General features: G+C 36.1%; 1 protein-coding gene across 1 annotated transcript in view; it reads left to right on the plus strand.

Annotated features, from left to right (window-relative positions):
- The window catches only part of ngf.L (nerve growth factor L homeolog), a 63,024-nt gene extending 37,799 nt beyond the window's left edge, over window positions 1–25,225 (plus strand). The window contains exons 2-3 of the mRNA XM_018246345.2: window positions 11,378–11,496; window positions 23,884–25,225. Of these exons, the coding sequence (XP_018101834.1) occupies window positions 23,896–24,594 (699 nt within the window). The 5' untranslated portion in view covers window positions 11,378–11,496; window positions 23,884–23,895 and the 3' untranslated portion in view covers window positions 24,595–25,225. The remainder of the gene's footprint in view (window positions 1–11,377; window positions 11,497–23,883) is intronic.
- Window positions 25,226–26,497: the final 1,272 nt, after the last annotated feature.

Genomic DNA, 26,497 nt, shown 5'->3' on the forward strand with positions numbered 1-26,497 from the left:
TTTTTTAATAATTTAATAAATACGGTCAAATTGTAAATTTTAGTGTGTGCTGACTTTTTATAATAAAGTTAGCAGAAAAATTTGAATTTTGATAAATAACATATGTTATAGAAAGGTCAATTAAAAACAGCTTTTCAACTGGTCTTCATTATTTATTTTTTATTTGCTTATATCTTTCCAACTTTCAAATAGGGGTCACTGACCCCATTTATAAAACAAATCCAATCTTGCTAGGGTTCAGATGCGGGGAAGATTTTCTAGAGCATAAGCCAGCCTATTCATAAAAATACATTTTTATCTGTCCCTGTTGTTCCATTGATTTTTAATACATCTGTCGGGGTGTTTTTTTTTTTTTTTCATATTTCATTTTACAAGCTTCAGGAAAACAAGCTGTTTTTTTTTTTCAGGAAATCTAGGATATTTCAACTCAATGGTACTTGTTTGTAAAGATGTAAATCGAGCAGCTGTATCATTTCAAAACAGTTTGATTGGTAGAAAGCATTATTATCATCAAAATATAATTTAACTGAATTATGGACCTAGTCCAGCTATAAGCCATTTCATAGCACTCCTTCCATGAAAGATAAAACTGACAACATCGCTCCATATATATCTGGGTCCTAAGGCTTGATTCTCCCATTCCCTACCCAGTGTTTTTACATAGTATTAAAATATAAATCATGTATTTATAGAGCACCAACAAATTGAGCTGCATTCAACCATAGTGATCCCTTGGGCCACATGTCATGTTTCCTACCCTAGACTTAAAAAATGTCCACCCCATCTGCTAATTTGAGTTGGAGAGCAAGATGCACAAGTAGAAACATTGATTAATTCTGCACTGAGCAGCCCAACATAGTCAGTTTAACATTGCCTTGTGCAGATGTTTGTATTTCTAGTTTCTAGAACAACTGGTGTTCAAACTCATTGGCTTACAGTACCCTTTATAGTCAACAATTTAATTGTGCTGCTATAGTTTCCAGAATATCAAGAATGTGTTCACCCAAATAACCCAAAATCTTATCCAAAAGTTCTTATTAACTTTTAGGAGGGACTATGTTTCCCTTAAAGATAGGTAGGAGCTTAGAATAAAGGTTTTTAGGGCCAATTGTTTCTTCTCCACTTCTTTGAACCTAATAACTAGAATAATAAGACCTATTTTAAGAAATAAGTGCAGTGTACATCATCAACCATCTTCATGGATTTGCAACCACACATATACAGGCAGGTTAATCAGCCCCCTATGTGTGAATGAGATAGGGTCCCTGGATTGTAAGCTCCACTATGACAAGAAACTTATTATGAAAAGGAGTAATGCAAAATTGCCAAAAGTTTACTTTTTGTGTGTGTGGGGGGGGGGCTAGCAAAACAGAAAATTGGGAAAAAATGAAACAGTTGTTATGTGTTTTAGTAAATAATCTCTATGTTATGCTTTGTTGGAACCCTTTGTGGCACTGCTGTGCATTCCATGACACACTACACTGATACTTTCTCTACTTAGCAGCAAGGTTAAAATCCTTGGTTATGCGATCTTTTCCAATACAATGAGAAACAATGGCTGCTCAATATAGATAAAGCACTACATTGATTTCTCATGTTACATCCTGGAAACCCTATTTGTTTATTTGTCAAAAGGAAATAAATGTGATTGTTTTCTTTTGTTTATTTGTTGTAAAATATTTGGCTTTTATTTACCCCTCTCGAGAAATAACTTGGAACTCAAAAGGAATTGGCAATGGAAAATGCAACTTATGATGTTAAAAAACATTTTTTTTTTATCTTCCATTACTTTTCCCTTAGTTGGACTGCAAGTTTTGAAAATATTATGTGAAACCAAGAAATTGCTTCCATTTAGTAAAATATAACATAGTGAGGAAGAATAAATAAAGTCCAACCTGTCAAAATATTATAATATACAGGTTTGGGACCTGTTATCCAGAATGCTCGGGAACCTGGGGTTTTCTGGTTAACCAATCTTTCCATAACTTGGATCTTCGTTCTTTAAGTCTACTAGAAAATCATGTAAACATTATATTTAAACAATAATGATGGACGAAATTGCGCCGTTTCTCTTCGCCAGAAAATTTGCGAAAAACACGGCAAAAAATTTGCGAAACGGCACTGGACACTGGACACTTTGCCAGTGAATTTCCACGGCCGTTTCACGATTTTATTTGCCGGCGGCGAATCGCGCAAATTCGCACCTGCCGAATAAATTCGCCCATCACTATTAACCTATAGTCTGGTTTTGCTTCCAATAAGGATGCATTATACTTTAGTTTGGACCAAGTACAAGGTACTGTTGTATTATTACAGAGAAAAAGAAAATCGTTTTTAAACATTTGGATTATTGGGATAAAATGGAGTCTAGACTTTCAGTAATTCAGAGCTTTTTGGATAATGGGTTTCCAGATAATTGATCCCATACCTGTACTCTAAACTGGAGTTAGGTTCCCTGAGTTAAAACATGATTCAAATATGAAACTGTATTCAAATTAGGGATGCACTGAATCCACTATTTTGGACTGGCCGAACCCCTGAATCCTTTGTGAAAGATTCGGCCAAATACCGAACCGAATCCTAATTTACATATGCAAATTAGGGGTGGAAAGGGGAAAACATTTTTTACTTCCTTGTTTTGTGACAAAAAGGCACAGATTTCCCTCCCGCCCCTAATTTGCATATGCAAGTTAGGGGTTCGGATTCGGTTTGCCTGGGAAAGCTGTCTCCCATAGACTCCATTTTATCCAAATATTTCAAATTTTTAAAAATTATTTCCTTTTTCTCTGTACTGTAGTAATAAAACAGTACTTTGTTCTTGATCCAATCTAAGATAAAATGAATCATTATTGGACGGAAAACAATCATACTGGAATTATTTAATGGTTAAATAATTTTTTTGTAGACTTAGGGGCCGATTCATGAAGCTCGAGTGAAGGATTCAAAGTAAAAAAACTTCGAATTTCGAAGTGTTTTTTGGGCTACTTCGACCATCGAATGGGCTACTTCGACCTTCGACTACGACTACGAATCGAACGATTCGAACTAAAAATTGTTAGACTATTCGACCATTCGATAGTCGAAGTACTGCCTCTTTAAAAAAAAACTTCGACCCCCTACTTCGGCAGCTAAAAGCTACCGAAGTCAATGTTAGCCTATGGGGAAGGTCCCCATAGGCTTGCCTAAGTTTTTTTGATCGAAGGATATTCCTTCGATCGTTGGATTTAAATCCTTCGAATCGTTCGATTCGAAAGGATTTAATCGTTCGATCGAAGGAATAATCCTTTGATCGTTCGATCGCAGCATTTGCGCTAAATCCTTCGACTTCGATATTCGAATTCGAAGGATTTTAGTTCCTAGTCGAATATCGAGGGTTAATTAACCCTCGATATTCGACCCTTAATACATCTGCCCCTTAAGGTATGAAGATCCAAAATATGGAAAAGATCCATTATTAGAGATGGGCGAATCTGTGGCGTTTCGCTGAATAATTAGAAAATACCCGCAAATTTGCAAAACTGCGGAAAATTCTCAAAATGTTGCGGCGTCTCGTTTTTGACGCCATTTCGCAAATTTTTCTCTGTTTTTTTTTTACGCTGGCGCAAATTTGCGGCGGTTTTGCAAGTTTATTCGCCAGCGGCGAATCACGGGAATTCGCCGCAAATTTGCGCCTGGCGAATAGATTTGCCTATCACTATCCATATCACTATCCATTATACAGAATAACCCAGGTCCTGAGGATCCTGAACAACAGAAATAAACAGTAGCACAAGGTTTACAATTTAAATATAAATCTCTTTAAAACAAATCTTTCCATATAGGCATATAAAGGGTCTTTTTTTAGCAAGTGTGTTAAGTACAATTTTGGACACAAATTACAATGTTTTCCCATAGTTTTATTTTAGCTGAAACTATGAATATATGAATATGATCCTTTGGGCCTGTTTAAGCAACCTGCTATGAGAACCCTGGAATTACCATCAGGGTGGTGGTACAGGTATGGAACCGGTTATCCAGAATGATCAGTACCTGGGGTTTTCCGGATAATGGATCTTTCCTTAATTTGGATCTTCATAGTTTAAGTCTAATAGAGACTCATGTCAATATTAAATAAACCCAATAGGGTAGTTTTGCTTCCAATAAGGATTATTTAAATCTCAGTTTGGTTCAGGTACAAGTCACTGTTTTATTATTACAGAGAAAAATGAAATCATTTTAAAAAATTTGTTTTATTTGAATAAATTGCAGTCTATGGGAGACAGCCTTTCTGAAATTCAGAGCTTTCAGGAAAACAGGTTTCCAGACAACAGATCCCATACCTGTAGCTCCAGGGTTCCACAACATAAATTAGATGCTTTTGCACACAATTCAGTAGAAGAGGCAGGATGGAAGTATTTTTGGAAGTAAGTACTTATAATAAATGGTGTCTATAAGTGCAACTTTCCCATCCATTTTAGTGCAACCACACTTGTTCCTGTGTTCAAAAATGACCCCTTTGTTTACAAGAAAATAAACTCTAGTATGGTTTACATTTACTTTATTTTGCTATGATCAGAGTGTCCTACTCACCAGCCACTACCTTTTAGAATCAATCAGATATGTAATTAACATTGTACAGGGCATGCATGTTTTTTTTTGCAAGACATTGTTTCACAGTACATGGCATGTTATTTTCTAAATATCTATTCATTTATAAAAAAAAGGGTGTGATTTGAATTAGTCCATTTCATAATGAATTCACTGCAGGGCAAAGATCTAAAACAAATAACTGCTTCATGCTTTATTAATTTAGAGATCACAGCAAATTGTTAAGTTTGGAAAACATCAGGATGTGATCAGTCAGTTAGTAAACTTACCCCTAAGTCCCAACGGACAGAGAAACCCATAAGAAACAACATATTCTCATACACATTTACTTTTGTAATTAGGTCCAAATGCATTAAGGACACTTAACAAGAAATATTGTATTGCTTATGAAGCAGCTGCTGTATGAAACATGCCTTGCTCTGAAACGTTCCGTACAAATAAGTGGAAGTGATTCCCTAATTCCCTTGATGCAGCGGGCAACCCTGTGCCATAATCTAAAGGCTTTCTGCTCCAATTACACCCACTACATTTCTCTCACATAAACCACAGGGCATGTTGTTGCTATTAAAATATAATCCTTAAGTGGGAATAAAACCAAATGTCTTACAAGTTAATTTGTTTTGCTCCGTGCCTCTACACTTCTATGGAAACTAGCTCTGTATGCTGTATGCACATATTAGCAACTGTCGGTGCTACTTAAAGGGCAACACATACATATTACGTTTGCATTTATAAATAAAAACTATGTGTAATGCTGTACAGGAAAAAAAACAGATTTAGTGCACAGGGAAGTGTTTTGAAGTACAGTATGTCTCCTTAGTTTCCCTCATAAAGCTACAGTTATGTCGTGCTTTATGGCTATGACTCCAACTATGAGAGATTTATAACACAAAAAAAAATGAAAAAAGTATGAACAGTATTGTTCTTAAAGGGCATCTGTACCCAAAACAGTTTTTGCATATTTAAAGAGAAGGTGATTCTGAGCAACTTTCTGACATTACATTAATTACGCATTTTCAATGGTTCTGAAGATATTTGTAAATGTAAATTTTAATGAAACCAGTGTAGCAGAAGCCAGCTGATTAACGGAGCTGGTGGAACTGGCAGTTACTTAACTAGCCACTGCCAGGTGTTTATATATTTCAGGGAACGGCCTATTCCTCTGACGGGAGAATGGTTAGGGGCACATTTACTGAGGGTCGAATATCGAGGGTTAATTAACCCTCGATATTCGACCCTCGAAGTAAAATCCTTCGACTTTGAATATCGAAATCGAAGTATTTACCGCAAATACTTTGATCGAATGATCAAAGGAACGTTTCGAAGGATTTTAATCCATCGATCAAAGGATTTTCCTTTGATCAAAAAAATCTTAGAAAGCTTATGGGGAAGGTCCCCATAGGCTAACATTGTAGCTCGGTAGGTTTAAAGTGCCGGAGTAGGTAGTCAAAGTTTTTTTTAAAGAGACAGTACTTCGACTATCGAATGGTCGAATAATCGAACGATTTTTAGTTCGAATCGTTCGAATCGAAGTCGTAGTCAAAGGTCGTAGTAGCCTATTTGCTGGTCGAAGTACCCAAAAATACTTCGAAATTCAACGTTTTTTTACTTCGAATCCTTCACTCGAGCTTAGTAAATGTGCCCCTAAATGTGTCAGAGTGTAATAATAATATAGGGTTTATATCTATTATCTAAAGCTCCCCATAGACGCGACGATTCTTCTTGCCGAACGACCGATTTTATGGAAGCCCGACCAATTATCGTGTGGTTAGTGGTATTCGAACGATCGTACATCTTACGATTTTTCGGCCGACATCTGTCGGGAAATTGATCGGCCAGGTCAAAAAATCTTTGTCGGTCCCAGTGCAATCTCTCTATGTTTGCAGGGCCAAGCAGGCAGCTCCCCTTTGTTTTCCTGGTAAATTGGTCTTTTTAGTTGATGGTAAATTCGTACGATCGTACGATCGTTCTGAGAAGATCGTGGTCTCACGATCAGGATCTGATCTTTTAAAAATCTCAACATCTATGGCCAGCTTAAGTCCCCCGATCACTCTGATGCCACAATGCCAACGGCCCAAGCCAGGATATGGACAGGGAGATGGTCAAGTGTTCTTCTAGATGATAGGGCATGATAATAAATAATCTTCATTCTGCTATTAGAAATCAGAGTGTCTTTTTTTTTTTTTTTTTGTTAAAAAAAGAAATCAGAGTGTCAGCATTGTCTTAGGGCCCTGTGCAAAAGTGTTGCTCAATAACTGATTTCGCCATCCTGTCTGAAATTACTAGACACAAGCTCTTGAGGTCGTGTGAATTTGGGACCAGGACACTGTCTTATCTTGAAATACTGCACATCTTGCAGGAATGTAGAAATGTATATGTCAGTAAGTTTCCTCGCCAGACCATGTATGGTATTTCCATATACCCCTTATCACAATTATTGTAAATGCCTTCTGAAAGCTATATAACACTTGGATCAAGAGGTGTGTCTTTGGTAAGTCCTTGGGTGGCATTCCGTGTGTTACTCCAACAGCTTACCCAGACAAAACTGTTATGTTATTTTGTACTAAATAAATTGCCTTATTATTACTAAAGGTTTTCCTTTACTAAGTTTTGTCTCACACAAAGTCAAATGGTATTATTAAAAATACCATCACAGGGTGGATGAGCACCTGCCCCTGCCCTGGACTTGTACCCCGTTGTCCCTGGACAATCTCTCCAGATAAAATTCCCCTGCCCAGCCACCGGCTATATACTTTATAGTGGTTCCATTGGGCCCCAAGGGGGTGCAGGAATCCTGCAGGTTTTGTGCGATTCTTAAGGACAGATGTATCAAAGTGTGACATTAGAACTCACCACAGAAAAAAACTCACCCAATTTCTATTGATTCCAATGGGATTTTTAAAAGTGTTTCTATCAATGGGTGAAAGTTCACAATTTCATATATATATATATATATATATATATATATATATATATATATATATATATATATATATATATATATATATATATATATATATATATTATATATAGGTTTCTGAAAATCCCACAGAAATCAAATAGAGAGTGGGTGAGTTTTTCTGTGGTGAGTTCTAATGTCACACTTTGATGAATCTGCCCCTTAGTACCAATGCTGTCAAATATCAGTTGAGGCTGACAGACCAAAGAGATCAATTCAAATGTAATCAGTATTTGCTTTAAAGAATTTGACACAGAAGACCCCAAAATGAATGAGTAGACTAATGTCAAATTCTATACAATGGACAACCTGGCCTTTTTATAAAGTTTTATCCATTCAATCAAAATTATTATTGATCAAATGTATTTTCCTAGACAGTCTTTCCTAGCTTTTCAATAAGAATAAGATAAGTCTGACTCCTTTTGGTTATAAATGAATTCAATCAGAATCATTGTTTGTCATAATAAATTCCAGCAAGATAATGGATCTGTTTGAACTGCTTGAATCATAAATCAGCCCCCTTAGGTAGGCTTCATATGGAGCTTGAATTTAACAGAGGTTTGTCTTGTTTCAACCACAGATATTATGTACAATCGTTTATAGTAGACAGACTTCAGAAAATATTTATCTCTCAGTAACAGAGAGCGAGCCCTGATGGGAACGTTATTGGAGGCAAAAGGGACTATTGCACAGGACACTAAACCTAAACCAATATTCCAACCTTTCTGATTCCCAACACTGCATTGGAACTGCACAGCACAAAAGTTAAGTACCAGTTATAGTTGTTTAGGCTTCTGCATATCAATAAAAAATTTACAGCAGTGCATAAATATAGTTTTTACACGTATGCACCATACTTTTCTGTAAACTCATTAACATATATGCTTTTGCACAATAATGCACCATTAGCTCCAAGGGTGATGTAAGCCATGAATAGCATGTGGCCTGGAGGTCTGGGACACACAAGTTCTTAGTTAGACAGATAAAGAAGGGGGATTAGGTAAATCTCAGAATTTTGCATTTAGCAGGGTATTTGTCACAGATAATGGGGTGACCCATGTCAATCTGCCAGGGAGGAAGTGATTCTGTCAGGTATTGGTCTTGTGGGATGGTTTAACCCTTCAAATGGAAAACATTCAATAAAGGCTTGCAGAGCCCGGTTTGTGGGAGTACCTGATCTGGGCGGCTGGAGAAGGAAGTTAAGGAATGGCAGACTGACAGGGGCTCTAGATATTTGCACTGTTCAATGTACATTATTGGTGTGGTAAATATATATATATGTAATGTGTATTGCCTGCTTGATACATTGTTAATTTATGGTTTGGCTGTGGCTGTGGCCATTATCACCCAACATGATATTGTCAATTTTAATTGTTTTTAGAAAATAGAATTCTGAAGTATATTTAGCAAAATGTTTTCATAGCTACATTGGCCTCAATACCCAAGGATCCTCACATACCTTATTCCTCATAAAGTGCAAAGCTAAATCATAGTATAATTAAGTATAAAATAAACTTGAGTTGTACAGATAAAACAAAAGACAACATGAAAAATCATAAGGTACCTTTTGTACATATTAACATAAAATCAATTTAAGAACTAAGCATCACGGTGGAATCTCATTGTCACAGAATAATTAGCTTTAGGGTAATGCTAATCACCCGATGTTTATTTAGCAATCCATTTTGTTTAATGACATCAGCTATAATTCTATAACATGCTTCTGTACATGCACAGACATTATTGAGGTGATATTGGGCTTTGTGTTTTAGAAAATGGTTGGTTTCCTTATGTACACTATGATATGCTGTTCAGATGTTGGATTCTATTTAAAGTATATAGAGAAAGTTGATTGACACTGGGGAACCACCTCCTTCTGGAACCTTCTACACTAGATTCCCTTCCCCACACTGTCATCTACTGACTGGAATAAGCAATTGCAATAAATAAAACACAATTGTCTATAACCTTTCCAAAAAATACAGGTATTTGCACCCTGAATCCTATTAATAGTTATAACTTCCTTTTCCTCGAATCACCTTAAAGTCCTAAAGCTTAGAGGGATTATGAACCAAATCCTTATTTGTTAAGGTGTGGATTTAGCCACTTTGGTAGTTTCATATTAAAGTACGCAGTTTATTTCTGGAAAAAAGGAAAATGCTCCTAATAATAGGAGGTGAAGTATGAAAAAAATACTGCCATGTGATGAGATTTATTATAACACGATTTCAAAGGAGGCTCTACCTTTTTATATTTTGTACAAATCTGTGCAAACAGCAATAAGCATAAATGCTTTAAGAAAGCAATAATTTGAATGCATTTTTAAATTGATTTATACTTACCCAGGGTTCCTCTCTGAACACTTTTACAAATTATATTAATATTAATCAAATATGCTCAGTGTTTGTATCCCTTCTGAGCATTATGGTGTAAGAACCTTGGTGATGAAAGTTCTTAAAAAAAAAAAATCAGTTTTATAGAGATCAGCATCCATTCTGGTGGCCAGAAATATTTCCATTCAGATATATCATAAAAACCTCAGTATGGCTGTTAAATTCTGATGTTTGGTAACAGGATGAGACACAGCAAGTATGCTGGCAGTGAACAGCTCCAACAAAAACAAGACTGTGATTTTATACTATTTCCTTTGGCTGCGGGGCAGAAAGAAACTTGTCACCATCAATTATTGGAGTGTAATTCATTTAGTTAGGATTACAATCCATCATCAATAAGTGAAATGTTGTGTAATAGCAAACAAATATCTTAAGTGGAATATATCATACAAAATTTATAAAAAGGTTTGATTTATATACTGTAGTCATGTTATGCCTTGGAACTGAAACACGTTGTACTGTGTTAAAACAGCCATCTTTGGGTGTATTAATAGGTCGGGAAAAAGTTACCTTGTTCAGCGTTATGGGAAGCAAGTGTACAATACAGTATCAAGCCTAAATTACATTGCCGGAGTGCACACTTTTATAGGTTTATGTGTCAATTCATGGGTAAATGAACTTTGTGTGGTGCCCTCAGTGGTTAAGGTCCCTGTGTATAGCACTGATAGGGCCCTAGTTGCATGTGTTATATCTCAATAATACCACTGTCATATTTTAAAATATATTGGTAATTTGTGCGGGGGTATGTGAAAATTTAGCAACACTAATTCCCAAACAGGAAAACACACATGTCCAGATATGCAGTTATCTATATAGACACACTCCCATATGTCCAAACATACACAATAAGGAGACCGTACATTAAATTCTCTGGCTCCTAATTTACTAGTCAATCATGGCAGTAGACAAAAGATCATGCCTTGAAAAGGAGGGAATAAAGATAACATTTTAAGGTTATGACATTTCTTACAAAACAGAAAACTAAGGAGCTGATTTATTAAAGATTAAACAGAGAAATCTAGAAGCTGTAAAAGGTTGCCAAAATGCATTGATTCATTGGGAAGGCAAAATTTAATTTTGGCTATGGCATTTTTAGCTCTGCAGTAGGATATAGATTACCCTGCTTTGTTAGAAAAGCTCCTCTCACTATGCTACAAACAACTGTTTTTCATAGAAGAATTTCTTCCAAGAGTGGCACCAAGAAAGGCAGGGGGAGGGCTTACATCCCAATGGTTGATGTTAAAATCCAGGGGTGGAGAAGAATTAAATCTGACATCAGACCAAATTGCAAAATTGTAGCATGGATTTGTGAATCATTTCACAAATATTTGCAATTCTCTTATGTCAGTATTTCTATTTGTTTATTCATATACCTCTTACTCTAAGTCTTCATCTACATGACTAATACTTAAAATTCTTTTTTTTTTTTTACCAACAGCAAAGCTCCATCTGGACTGCACTACGTACAGATGGTATGCTGGGCCTCAACTCAGCTCAGCGTTTGACCGCAATAAAGGCCTCTATAACAGAGCAGCTTTCCGTTCTGTACAACCAAAGGTATGTTGGACTGTGCAGCAGGGTTTAAAATAAAACTATTTAATGCATGATCTCTTTTTACTAGTGCAATATCCAAAGCCTAGCAATGATTGATTGGTTTGATTTGATCAGCTAAAATAATGAAAGCAAAGTTTTCATTGGTTGTTATGGGTTACAGATGTAACTTGTGCGAACATAACATAACTAATTTATATTACTTTTTTATTTATATATAATACACAAAAGCTATGAATATCTTGTAAATTATATCCTTATAAACGGTGAGTTCTGATGTCATCAGTTATAAACGGTGAGTTCTGATGTCATTTCTGTCACATGACTTACTGAAATTTGTGTATTATAATAAATAAAGTACCATATGAGGATATTAGAAGTTACCTCGGAGTTCCATGACCTGTATAAAATCACTCGGCCTTCGGCCTCGTGCTTTTATATGGTCATGAAACTCCTCGGTAACTTATAATATCCTTATATTTTACAAGAGGGGGTACTTTATTCACTATATTACACAGTTAGTGCATTAGTTAAATGTTATGGTAAATGCTGGCTATATATGGTTATTTAAAAAGTGAAAGGTTATGAACTTGTCTCCTTGGTAGAGAGGTATATAAATAAAACATAAAGACCAACATCTAAGAGATGAAGTTATTTGCAGAAAGTTATTCAGCAAAATCATCTTCTGTCACTGTGATCACTGGGTTGACTGTATGTCAACGGATATTATCATAGACCAAAACTGCTGATATTTCCAAGCTCGTCTGAACATGAAATCAATGGTAAGGGGATGTTTGTATTGATTATTGTTTGGGCAAACACTTTTGAATATTGTTCATATTTAGTCAATGGTCTTTTCATCATCTTGAACAGTCAACCTGAAGATCATGATAGTAGTAGATGATGAAGCTACTGTTTTTCGAGACACTATTTATAATTTGATTAGCTGATTAGCCTGCTGATATTTGCCATTATTGATCTCATATCAAAGATCATGTTCTTTATGTTCCTACTTATCGTTCTCTGTACGAAACAACCACTTTTACAACAATTTGACTTTTGACTGTTCATATCTCTGTATGTATTGCAAGGTCAACTTTACTCCATTAGTAAAAACATGCACCTACATCTTAGAAAACAAGGGTCACATATGTTTTAATTGTTACAGTAAATTAGCATTGCAAATATCTATTATTAAACTATTTTTTTAAACATATTACCTTTCAGACGCATCATAGTGTGAGGTCTGTTCTAGATTATAGAGCTGCGTGTTACTAGCATTTCAAGCAGTAAAACGCTTTTTAAAAAGTGTTTGATGTGGAATTTAAACTGTCCAAGTTCAGGTTTTCTGGCCTCAGTAATAGCTTCCTCATGAGAAGTAGGTCACCTGGTAATATAAAAACGTATATTGTGTCATTTGAGCCATCTGAAATATATTATCATGGCGAGAGACTTAGCTTAATGAGCTAGTAGTTCTAAGGCAAATATCTATCTGGAACTGCTTTGCTTTGTTGGTAAAAGTATTACAACATTGTATATGTGAATCATGTTAAGGATCTGCAAGAAAGGGATTTTAAAATTAATTATACTTATAGATATACAAATGTATTTAATTTTTTCCTGTTTGAATTTTTTTTTTTTTTACATTTCAATTAATTTTAAATTAAAGAAGCTGAAAGAAACATCATATTAATAGAATAGCATGAATACATAGAAAGCAAATTATACTGCAGAACAGAATGCATGAATATATAGAAAAACAGTGGCATGATGCTTTAAGAGGTCAATTAAGCCTTTGTACAGATGGATCAGGGGTTTAGCCCTTGCTCCTTCCATTTCACTTCCCTTTCAATCAGCATGACTGAAGGATGAATCATGAGTTCTGTATAATGAGTTCTTCTATATTACTTTACTGGTATGGTGTTTAAGGCAGAATAGATACAAAGGAATTCATTATATGCAGGGGGGATTAGTAGGAACAGATTTGGCTGAAGCTAAAATGAAACCTTTTTTGGAAAGCATTTCGTGAATATAACCAAATTTATAGTTTAGGTTTTATTGAAACAACAGGAAGAAGACATGTCCAACACAAACCTTATTTATTGAGTTCATGCTGAACATGGGTATAAATGGCCCTTACATTTAGGAGGTTAAAGGGTGTACCTAAACATGATTTCCTTATCTAGTTTGCTAGCTCATTGTTATGATACCGAATAATGTTGTAACTGCAAGTACATTCTTGTACAAAACAAGAATGTAAGTTGTTATCCATAATACCCTAAGTCAGATATTGCTGTAAATGTATTACATATAGTAGCATTTGTTTGCATGTTTAATTATACAAATAGTAATGCTATACAAATAAGTCACCTTTGAGTAAACTAGTGCTAAAAGGTCTAAAAGCTTTTAGATCCATACCTAGCCTATGAGCCTAAATATGACCAGTCCTCTGGACTCTATTGTAGAGAAAATGTTATGAGGTTAAAAACAGTAAAAGTCATTTATATAACCTTTACTACATCATATGAAACTATTCTCCATAAGAGACTGCAGGTATGTGATCAGTTATTCAAAATACATACAGTGGTGTGAAAAACTATTTGCCCCCTTCCTGATTTCTTATTCTTTTGCATGTTTGATCATCAAACACATTTAACTATTAGTCAAAGATAACACAAGTAAACACAAAATGCAGTTTTTAAATGAGGGTTTTTATTATTTAGGGAGAAAAGAAATCCAAACCTGTGTGAAAAAGTAATTGCCCCCTGAACCTAATAACTGGTTGAGCCACCCTTAGCAGCAATAACTGCAATCAAGCGTTTGCGATAACTTGCAAGGAGTCTTTTACAGCGCTCTGGAGGGATTTTCGCCCACTCATCTTTGCAGAATTGTTGTAATTCAGCTTTATTTGAGGGTTTTCTAGAATGAACCGCCTTTTTAAGGTCATGCCACAACATCTCAATAGGATTCAGGTCAGGACTTTGACTAGGCCACTCCAAAGTCTTCATTTTGTTTTTCTTCAGCCATTCAGAGGTGGATTTGCTTGTGTGTTTTGGGTCATTGTCCTGCTGCAGCACCCAAGATCGCTTCAGCTTGAGTTGACGAACAGATGGCCGGACATTCTCCTTCAGGATTTTTTGGTAGACAGTAGAATTCATGGTTCCATCTATCACAGCAAGTCTTCCAGGTCCTGAAGCAGCAAAACAACCCCAGACCATCACACTACCAACACCATATTTTACTGTTGGTATGATGTTCTTTTTCTGAAATGCTGTGTTACTTTTACGCCAGATGTAACGGGACGCGCACCTTCCAAAAAGTTCAACTTTTGTCTTGTCGGTCCACAAGGTATTTTCCCAAAAGTCTTGGCAATCATTGAGATGTTTTTTAGCAAAATTGAGACGAGCCTTAATGTTCTTTTTGCTTAAAAGTGGTTTGCGCCTTGGAAATCTGCCATGCAGGCCGTTTTTGCCCAGTCTCTTTCTTATGGTGGAGTCGTGAACACTGACCTTAATTGAGGCAAGTGAGGCCTGCAGTTCTTTAGATGTTGTCCTGGGGTCTTTTGTGGCCTCTCGGATGAGTTGTCTCTGCGCTCTTGGGGTAATTTTGGTCGGCCGGCCACTCCTGGGAAGGTTCACCACTGTTCCATGTTTTTGCCATTTGTGGATAATGGCTCTCACTGTGGTTCGCTGGAGTCCCAAAGCTTTAGAAATGGCTTTATAACCTTTGAAATTGAACTCAGGTGTGATAAACCACAGTTAAGTTATTTTTTAACAAGGGGGGCAATCACTTTTTCACACAGGCCCATGTAGATTTGGAGGTTTTTTTCTCCCTTAATAACGTAAACCTTCATTTAAAAACTGCATTTTGTGTTCAATTATGTTATCTTTGACTAATAGTTAACGGTTATTGATGAGCAGAAACATTTAAGTGTGACAAACATGCAAAAGAATAAGAAATCAGGAAGGGGGCAAATAGTTTTTCACACCACTGTAACATTTGTCATAGAGTTTCCTATTTCATGCAACAATTGCCTTTTCTTGGCAATAATACATTACATTTACTCTTAGGTGACTAAGCTAGCATAAATCCACGAAAACAATCCTAATTTATATGTATAAAGCTTTTCAGTATCTAGCAAATGGAGATGGTCTTTACTTAAGTTAACTCAAGCACAGCTCCGGTATATCCTCTTCACAAAGTGCGCAAAACAGAAAACTGCTCACTTCTGATGGTTTTAATAAAATGTTAATAAAGTGGCAGGGCAGAGTTAAACTTAAAACCCTGCTGGAATAAATCAATTTCTTCATGTTCCTTAATAGTATAGTAATAATTAAAACTTAGTGAAGGTGAATAGTGCATTTAAAAAGTACAAGCCATAGGGAAAACATCAGTTTTTATTACTTAGATTTAACCAACCAAGCCTGTAAATAATCAAACATGTTATGAAAAAAATATTGCCAGGCATAAAAAAAATGGTGATTAAAACATTAACAAGAGTGCATGCACCATAGAAAACCAAACTGATACACAATACAGGAAGGTACCCCGGAGGAGATATCTAAATATTGAATAAAGGAAAGTTTTATGCAGATAACTGTACATTTGAGAATATTCTAACTGGGTCAATGTTTGAATTTGCCATTGTTAACTAACGCTCTGCAAGGTTCCAAAATGTAGCAATAAAATCCAAAGTAAGATGCATACCTGTATATCTTCAACACAGTAGGTCACTAGATAATGAAAGAGTAAATGAAGTTGCATGTATGAATGAATGAATTGATACTCCACCTCAAAAACCATGGCAATGTCTGAAATCTCAGTGGAGAATTATTTAGCCTTTCTTCTATATGTGCTTACAGCATTTAACTACATTGGTCAGTTCCTGTTAAATTCAACAGAATGCATGATCATAAAAAGCATAACATTGGTGGCAGATGTTTTTATTTATATGCCTTTGGACCTTGACTAACTATTTGGAGCAGGGTAGAAATAGTTGTCGTTGCTGTTTGTAGTATACTTGCACTGGAAATAATTTGGAGGGGATGAACCTATATTAAAGAGGTGGTTCACCTTTCAGTTAATTTTTGGTATGATATAGAATGGCTAATTCTAAGAAACTTTTTAATTGGCTTTCAGTTTTTTATACTTTTTAAATTATTAATTATATACTTCTGACCCTTCCAGCTTTCAAATGGCCATCAGTAACCCTATCTAAAAAACAAATGCTCTGTAAGGCTACACATTTTTGCTACTTTTTATTACTCAACTTTCTATTCAAGCCCTTCCCTATTCATATTCCAGTATCTTATTCATATCAATGCATGATTGCTATGGTAATTTGGACCTAACCACCAGATTGCTAAAACTGCAAACTCAAAAACCACATATAATAAAAAATGAAAACCAGTTGCTCATTGTCTCAGAATATCACTCTCTACATCACACAAAGGGGGTTATTTACTAAACACAACTTTTTCTGGTCGAGGTTTTCAAAAACCAAAAATAAAATGTTCATTTGTAATTGGTTACAAACCCTTTGCTGGCAATGACAGCCTGAAGTCTTGAACTCATGGACATCACCAGATTCTGGGTTTCCTCCTTTTTAATGCTCTGCCAGGTCTTTACTGCGGCGGCTTTCAGTTGCTGTTTGTTTGTGGGCCTTTCTGTCCGAAGCTTAGTCTTCAACAAGTGAAATGCATGCTCATTTGGGTTCCGATCAGGTGACTGAGTTGGCCATTCAAGAATATTCCACTTCTTTAATAAACTCCTGGGTTGCTTTGGCTGTATGTTTTGGGTCATTGTCCATCTGTATTATGAAACACATCCCAACTTGACTGCATTTAGCTGGATTTGAGCAGACAGTGTCTCTGAACACCTCAGAATTTATTCGGGTGCTTCTGTCCTGGGTCACATTATGGATAAACACTAGTGTCCCAGTGCCACTGGCAGCCATGCAGGCCCAAGCCATCACACTGCCTCCGCCATGTTTTATAGACAATGTGGTATGCTTTGGATCATGAGTTGTTCCACACCTTCTCCATACTTTTTCTTGCCATCATTCTGGTAGAGGTTGATCTTGGTTTCATCTGTCCAAAGAATGTTTTTCCAGAACTATGTTGGCTTTTTTAGATGTTTTTTAGCAAAGTCTAATCTAGCCTTTCTATTCTTGATGCTTATGAGTGGCTTGCACCTTGCAGTGCACCCTCTGTATTTACTTTCATGCAGACTTCTCTTTATGGTAGACTTGGATATCAATACACCTACCTCCTGGAGAGTGTTTTTCACTTGTTTGGCTGTTGTGAAGGGGTTTCTCTTCACCATAGAAATGATTCTGCGATCATCCACCACTGTAGTCTTCCGTGGATGTCCAGGTCTTTTTGCGTTGCTGAATTCACGAGTGCTATCTTTCTCAGGATGTACCTAACTGTAGATTTTGCCACTCCTAATAGTGTAGCAATTTCTCAATGTTTTTTTTCTAGTTTTGCAGTTTAAGGATGGCTTGTTTCACCTGCATGGAGAAGTCCTTTGACCACATGTTGTCTGTTGTTCACAGCAAAATGTTCCACATACAAGCACCCCCCTCCAGGGCTTTTATCTGCTTAATTGATAATGAAATAACAAAGGCATTGCATACACTTGCCCTTGAAATAGCCTTTGAGTCAATTGTCCAATTGCTTTTTAGCCCCTGAAATGAAGTACTTGTGTTAAAAAAAGGCTTTAGTTCCACAAATTTGTATGCAATCTTTTTGTTCAACCCGCTGAAATAAAGCTGAAAGTCTGCAGTTCAACTGCATCTGGGTTGTTTCATTTAGAATTCATTGTACAGAACCAAAATTAGAAAAAAGTTGTCTCTGTCCAAAGATTTATGGGCCTAACTGTATAAGTCAATAGGAGATGTCCCTTTTACAATTTGAAGATATTGGGATCTGTGTTGGGTTTCGTCTGATAATCTGAAAAATTTGAGGTAAAAAACAAAGCGATTCTGGTGTCAAATTAAAAAAAATTGCATGATTCAGGTTTTACTCGACTTTTCAAGTTATTTTATTGATACATAAGATAAAATCGTGGATGGGAGTTTGGTCGATCTTGGTTTGATAAAAATATTAAGTAAATTTGAGAAATTTTTAGTTTTTTATAAAATAACCCCCTAAAAGTTAGTTTAAAGGTGAACAAACCCCTGTAACTTTGTAAGTACTATATACTGTACAATCCCTTTAGATAAAAATATATGTAGTCAGTAACAAGTGACATCTACAGTACATTCCTACTCTGGTGAGGAAACCCCACACAAGCACAGGGAGAACTAATAGACTTCTTACAAATAGTGTTCTGTCTGCAATTAAATCTAGGACTAGTGTTACAAGGCCATGATATAAACCATTGCACTGTGAGTGATGTTAGGTATGCACATTTATTTTGAGTTAGCACTACCTTATTTTATAAATACAGGTAGGGGATCTGTTATCCAGAAACCCATTATCCAGAAAGCTCCAAATTATGGAATGGTCATCTCCCATTGAATTTTATCCAATCTTTATTATTTTAATTTTAAAAATGATTTCCTTTTTCTCTGTAGTAATAAAACATTACCTTCTAACCCCAACTAAGATATAATTAATCCTTGTTGTAAGCAAAACCAGCCTATTGGGTTTATTTAATGTTTACATGATTTTCTAGTAGATTAAAATATGAAGATCCCAATTACAGAAAGATCAGTTATCCAGAAAGCCCAGGTCCCGAGCATTCTGGATAATAGGTCAAAGATTTTTAAGTAGATCTCTAGATTCGAAATACTTTGGCCAATACATACAAGAGTGCAGACAGCATAGAGCACAGGCGCGATTTTTAAGTAGATCTCTAGATTCAAAATACTTGGGCCAATACCTACAAGAGTGCAGACAGCATAGAGCACAGGCGCAAGACAACAATTCCTCCTCTGGAGTGCCTTGTTGATGCTCTTCTCTTCCACTTCATAAAAAAAAGTGAGGGAAACCCATAAACCGCCCTCTTGTATGTAGCACTGTATACACAGAAGAGTGCAATATTTTGACCTCCATTTAGTAGTAGTAGCAATTTGAAGTTGTCAGGGTGCTTTTTGGATAAGAAAACAGGGCACTTTCCACCTTGTCCTTCTATTATAAATGAGCCATAAATTGTTGATTCATGTCCTCAGAACACTAGTCATTTCCATGCAGACATAAACAATCAAGCTGTATCATGTCTCTATTATAAGATAAGGATGAATCACAAAATTTGTTGTCATGTAAAAACCATCTCGGCCTTTAAGCTGTTTTGGTGACTAATTACATTGTAGTGTTTTACACAAATGTCAGCAGAGCACATTTGAGATCATTAAATCATTACTTTAAATCTTTTGCAATAAAATATATGCACTCTGTTAGATACTGTAGCTTGACTTTGCTATTTACTGATTAAAGGTTTGGAATAACAACACTTATTGTGCTTTAGCCTCAGGAGAATTCAAGACAAATTTTGTCTCCGAAGTCTGCAATGGATCTAATCTATGTGAGCATGACAGTATTCATGCAGCACAGTTCCAACACAAACAGTGTTTACTTGTTTCATTATTCAAAGAAAGCCACATTTCATATATAGCTGTGTATAAGTACTTTTTATTTCTTTGGTAATTTTCCATTTTAAAATACCAGTTGTAGTGCATATCTGACCTTTTGACGCTGTTAGATGGTGATTCTTGACAATAGTTACTGTGAAGTACTTACTGTACAACTGTTTGTTAGTGTCTGCTGTTTGTAAATTTGTCTCTTTAGATTTTTTTTTAATAAATTAATGCCACTCTACTTAACATACGTTACTTTATATCACATTATTGAGTATATGTAATGTAATCTTTTAAAGTAGACTATAGTAGTAATTATATCACATACACTTAATGAATATTAGATGTTTCTTATTAGGAGACGCACAAATGTAGTGTTTGGTATAGGATTCAGCCAAGTCTGAAAATACATAGTGAACTCAAAAATATTATTAAAGAAAACCTATATAAATGCAATATGTAGGCACATTCAGCTATGTGTAAGGGACCTTGTTCAGATGAACTGAAGGCAACCCCTTAGCCCTAATTTTTTTCAAAATTGAAACTACATAAACAGACCAATAGGTATTTATTTGAAGTCTGTTGAAGACTGGATGAAGACTGGATGCTGGACAACAGGCAGTAAAATGTAAGCAATTACCCAGTAATGCTTCACATTTAATCTGCTTTCTGTTTACCAGCATCAATTAACATTCAGGTTTGAGAAAGAAAAGCAAATATATTCTTAGAATATAACTTTCTACATTAACGTTTATTAAACAGGGACCCAAATGAATCATCAACTTTGTGACCCAAAGATTGTTTGAGGACCAGACGTGCACCTTATTGTTGCTATTTTCTACTGCAGGAAAAAAATTCATTCTTAAACATGATCTGGGGCTCTACGCTATACAGCATGGGAATCCATTTAACCCATAGCTTACCAGGGATCTAAACCCCAAAAAATTGAATTGCCGTTAACACAGTCAGAGTGGACCTTTGAGTAGTTTTCAGTTTAAGATGTAATGTTTTCATGATATACATACAGCTGGCCATAGACACAAAAATAAAGTCACACTAAAATTTGTAAAATGTCCCGGCATTTTTCGTACCATGTCAATCGGTCGTTTAGTCGATCGGACAGGTTAAAAGATTTCTGTTCTCTAATGATAATCATACAATGTGAGGATAGAATCTGCACGTCTATGGCCAGCTTTAGGCTACTAATTCTAGGCTTTCGGCTCAGTGACCTTAAGTCACCCTAACTATCTAAGGACTTCCTACGTGCTTCCTGTAGTAAGTTAAACTTTAAAGTTGTGGATTTAGTGTAGCCAAAAGCCTGGTATTAGCAGTCTTAAAATGCAAATATCTCAGAAACCACTACAAAAGGAAATTAATGTAAATTGAAAACATACTCATAATAGCACTTTGGATATGTTTACATCAATTAATTTTTTTGTGTTTTGATCCAGTTAAAGAATCCCTAGTCTACAGTTAAATGTAATCTATTTCCTTCAGTTAAACTGCTGTTAGGGTTGCCACCTGGCCGGTATTTTACCGGCCAGGTCGGTAAAAAATATGGCTGATCCCAATGTTATTAATAGGGAAAAATTATAATTATATAGGAAGGCCGGTATTTTTTTCCAGAAAAGGTGGCAACCCTAACTGCTGTACATATAAATGGGCTGCATTTCTGTGTTGTTGTACTATTTTTTAATAAATAGAAAATTGCCGTTTTAAAGGACAGTACACTGGGATCGTATGATTCACGGTGCACACAAACATACCAAACAAACTATACTTGTTAGGTCACATGAGCCAATTAACAGACAGAGTTCTGTCTTTTGCTTCCACGCTTCTTCCTGTTACATTTAGAGTTGTAGTAGTATTTCTGGTCAGGTGATCTCTGAGGCAGCACACAGACCATCACAAAATGGTGGTTCAAGGCAAGAGATGTAAAAGGACAATATTTACTAAAATATAAATATTCCAGTTTGATACGATTCTTTAAAGGGATACTGTCATGGGGAAAACATTTTTTTCAAAATGAATCAGTTAATAGTGCTGCTCCAGCAGAATTCTGCACTGAAATCCGTTTCTCAAAAGAGCAAACATATTTTTTTATATTCAATTTTGAAATCTGACATGGGGCTAGACATATTGTCAATTTCCCAGCTGCCCCAAGTCATGTGACTTGTGCTCTGATAAACTTCATTCACTCTTTACTGCTGTACTGCAAGTTGGAGTGATATCACCCCCTCCCTTTCCCCCCCAGCAGCCAAACAAAAGAACAATGGGAAGGTAACCAGATAGCTCCCTAACACAAGATAACAGCTGCCTGGTACATCTAAGAACAACACTCAATAGTAAAAACCCATGTCCCACTGAGACACATTCAGTTACATTGAGAAGGAAAAACAACAGCCTGCCAGAAAGTATTTCCCTCCTAAAGTGCAGGCACTAGTCACATGACCAGGGGCAGCTGGGAAATTGACAAAATGTCTAGCCCCATGTTAGATTTCAAAATTGCATATTATAAAATCTGTTTGCTCTTTTGAGAAATGGATTTCAGTGCAGAATTTTGCTGGAGCAGCACTATTAACTAGTTCATTTTGAAAAAAAATTTTTCCCCATGACAGTATCCCTTTAATATGCCACTTAATTTGATATAAACTATTTGTTGCTCAAATATTCATTTTGGGGGTATAGTTTTCCTTTTAAAGGACACCCTGAAAGGAGTTTATGGCAGTCTAGTCTCAAGTAAAGTTTATTTCTCCTTGTGCTTTACCCATTTATTTTCAGTAATGACAGTTCCCAGGTTTTCAAATCTAAGCTTTCTGTATTGTTGCAGGTAATTTCTTCCTAACCACTACCATACCATTTACCTCCACCTGAAAGGGATCCTGTCATGGGAAAACATGTTTTTTTCACAATGCATCAGTTAATAGTGCTACTCCAGCGGAATTCTGCACTGAATTCCATTTCTCAAAAAATCAGATTTTTTTATATTCAATTTTGAAATCTGACATGGGGCTAGACATTTTGTCAATTTCCCAGCTGCCCCATGTCATGTGACTTGTGCCTGCACTTTAGGAGAGAAATGCTTTCTGGCAGGCTGCTGTTTTTCCTTCTCAATGTAATTGAATGTGTCTCAGTGGGACATGGGTTTTTACTATTGAGTGTTGTTCTTAGATCTACCAGGCAGCTGTTATCTTGTGTTAGGGTGCTGTTATCTGGTTACCTTCCCATTGTTCTTTTGTTTGGCTACTGGGGGGGGAAGGAGAGGGTGATATCACTCCAACTTGCAGTACAGCAGTAAAGAGTGATTGAAGTTTATCAGAGCACAAGTCACATGACTGCGGGCAGCTTGGAAATTGACAATATGTCTAGCCCCATGTCATATTTCAAAATTGAATATAAAAAAATCAGTTTGCTCTTTTGAGAAATGGATTTCAGTGCAGAATTCTGCTGGAGCAGCACTATTAATTAATTAATTTTGAAAAAAAAATGTTTTTCCCATGACAGTATCCCTTTAAGGTGATATATTGTCATTGGCAACTTGGTTTCATATATTTTTACATTAAGCATTTATTTGCAGTTTAATAACTATTCAGGTACAGTAGATAGGAATACCTGAATAATGTAACTGTGATGTGGTTCAAGTTCTGAGCATTCACCAGAAACCCATAAGAATATTTGCATCTTAGTAATTTTGTTGTTCTAGCAAACATTTCTCTTTCTCTTTAGAAGAAGCAGTTGTTTTGTTGTTTTGTATGTTTGTCTTAAAATATACACTATAGCATAATATATTTTATCTTTTTTTTATTTTCTAGGTGGATAGAGTAATGTCCATGTTGTACTACACTTTGTTTCTCATCACAATTCTCATCAGCATACAGGCTGCACCAAAGACCAAAGACCATGCACCAGCAAGGTCTTCAGCAAAATCCCGAATTCCTCATCACACACATCGAACTAAGTCTCTTCACCATTCACATGGAAAACTAGAGGCCAAAGAGTCTTCATACTTTCGCAATGTCACAGTGGACCCAAAGCTTTTTAGAAAAAGGAAATTTCGATCTCCACGAGTTTTGTTTAGCACCCAACCACCTCCATTGTCTGAAGACATCCAAAATTTGGAATACTTGGATGATGAGGAATCTCTCAACAAAACTATTCGGGCTAAGAGGACAGTGCACCCAGTTCTGCACAAAGGGGAGTACTCTGTATGTGACAGTATCAGTATGTGGGTTGGGGAAAAGACTACAGCCACTGACATCAAGGGCAAAGAGGTGACTGTGTTGGGAGAAGTAAATATAAACAATAGTGTTTTCAAACAGTACTTTTTTGAGACCAAATGCAGGGACCCAAAGCCAGTTTCAAGCGGATGCCGTGGGATTGATGCAAAGCATTGGAACTCTTATTGTACCACCACGCACACCTTTGTCAAAGCATTAACAATGGAAGGGAAGCAAGCAGCATGGAGATTCATACGGATTGATACAGCATGTGTCTGTGTGCTAAGCAGGAAAGGTCGAACCTAAGTGAAAACATTCTTGCCATCCCATTTTCTCCCCACCCCTACCTCAGCCTGTAAATTATTTTAAATTATATGGACTGCATGGTATATTTATAGTTTATACTGCAAAAGAGAGACATTATTTATTATTAAACAATTTTTAAAATTCTGTGTTTGTGATCTTTCAAGCCTAGTTTAACTTTCAGTTTTTTTTTACAGATATATTAAAAACAAAGTGACCCTGAGTTCTTTCTATTCTGTATAAATGTATACGTAGCTTATACACAGGGAGTATTGAAAAAAAATCCTTTTAACTTAATGAATTATGAGAATGAGACTTGACTATATAGGGATCTGAACATTATCATTGGAATTAATGTAACAATAACATATATTTTGCTGCAAGTGCAACATATGCAGATAGAGCAAGCGTATCTTTAGTAACATTGGTTTCTGACTGAATGCTGTGCTGTGTGCACCATCAGTAAAGTTTGCTCCATCTAAAGTTATTTGTATGTTAATAAAAGTTAAATGTATTTTTATGATTGACACAATTAAATCCTACTTAACATGACATAGAGATTTAAAGGAGAACAAAAGGCCTCACCTTATCCTGTGTTTGCAAGTGGTTCCTCCATTGACCCACATCATTTTTGGTCGACAGTAGGGATGCACCGAATCCACTATTTTGGATTCGGCAGAATCCCCGAATCCATCTTGGAAGATTCGGCCGAATACCGAACCACATCCGAATCCTAATTTGCATATGCAAATTAGGGGTGGGAAACAAAAAAGTGGAAAAAATTGGTTTGCTCCCTTGTTTTGTAACAAAAAGTCATGTGAAATCCTGCCCTCCCCACGATTTGCATATGCAAATTAGGATTCGGTTCGGCCAGGCACAAGGATTTGCCCGAATCCGAATCCTGCTGAAAAAGGCTGAATCTTGGCCGAATCCCAAACCGAATCCTGGATTCGGTGCATCCCTAGTCCACAGTCATAAGAGCCAACCCAAGTATTTTGTAGAACAACACATAATAGGGTAATGCTCTTGCTTTTACATTAAAGACACTTGGATACTAAATAAAGTTAATTTCAGACCATAGTAACCAACAACAACTGTGGTTCTGTGTAGATTTCCACCCATTATTAAGAGCTGGTATTTTAGATGATGAATGAGTTCTTAATTCCATGTCTCTATATTGCACATTAACCAAAGTTTAGGGATTTCAAGCCAAAATGTATGTGATATTGTGATGGGAGATTCTCTTAATTTAAGAGTGGCTTGGGTTATTTCTTTAACAAGCATAATATCCAAGGCTATTGTGATACCAAAATCTACATTTATAAAATTTATCTACAATCTAAAATTTATTTTATTGAGCTGAGTGCGGAATTGTTCACAATAAGTTCAGCAAAGTATTGAATTGAAACCAAATCCTAATTTATGTATTTGAGAATCATCAACAAAACGACATAGTCTATAAACAAACACACGTAGCCTTCAGCTGACCAGTCATTTAGTATCATTCAGTTAGGATGACAAAAACTAAGATTAAAAATTAAAAGTATTGCAAAATATTTTGGATTTGGCTGACTCCAGAACATTAATATGTTAATATTAAGGGCTGATACTGCCAAAGATGTCTATGTTACTAGCAAAAGTGTTACAGAGTGCTGCAACAAAGATTCTACATTTCTACATTCCACCCAAATAGATGGTAAAAGTGTGTTGCAGTGCTAGATCAGTACTAATCCCTGACAATTTATTTGTCTGCAAATATGAAAGCATAATGAGTAGAGATGTCGCGAACTGTTCGCCGGCGAACTTGTTCGCGCGAACATCGGGTGTTCGCGCTCGCCGGAAGTTCGCGAACGTCGCGCGACGTTCGCCATTTTGGGTTCGCCATTGTTGGCGCTTTTTTTTGCCC

This window comes from Xenopus laevis, chromosome 2L (assembly GCF_017654675.1).
Source record: "Xenopus laevis strain J_2021 chromosome 2L, Xenopus_laevis_v10.1, whole genome shotgun sequence".
Classification (NCBI taxonomy): Eukaryota; Metazoa; Chordata; class Amphibia; order Anura; family Pipidae; genus Xenopus; species Xenopus laevis.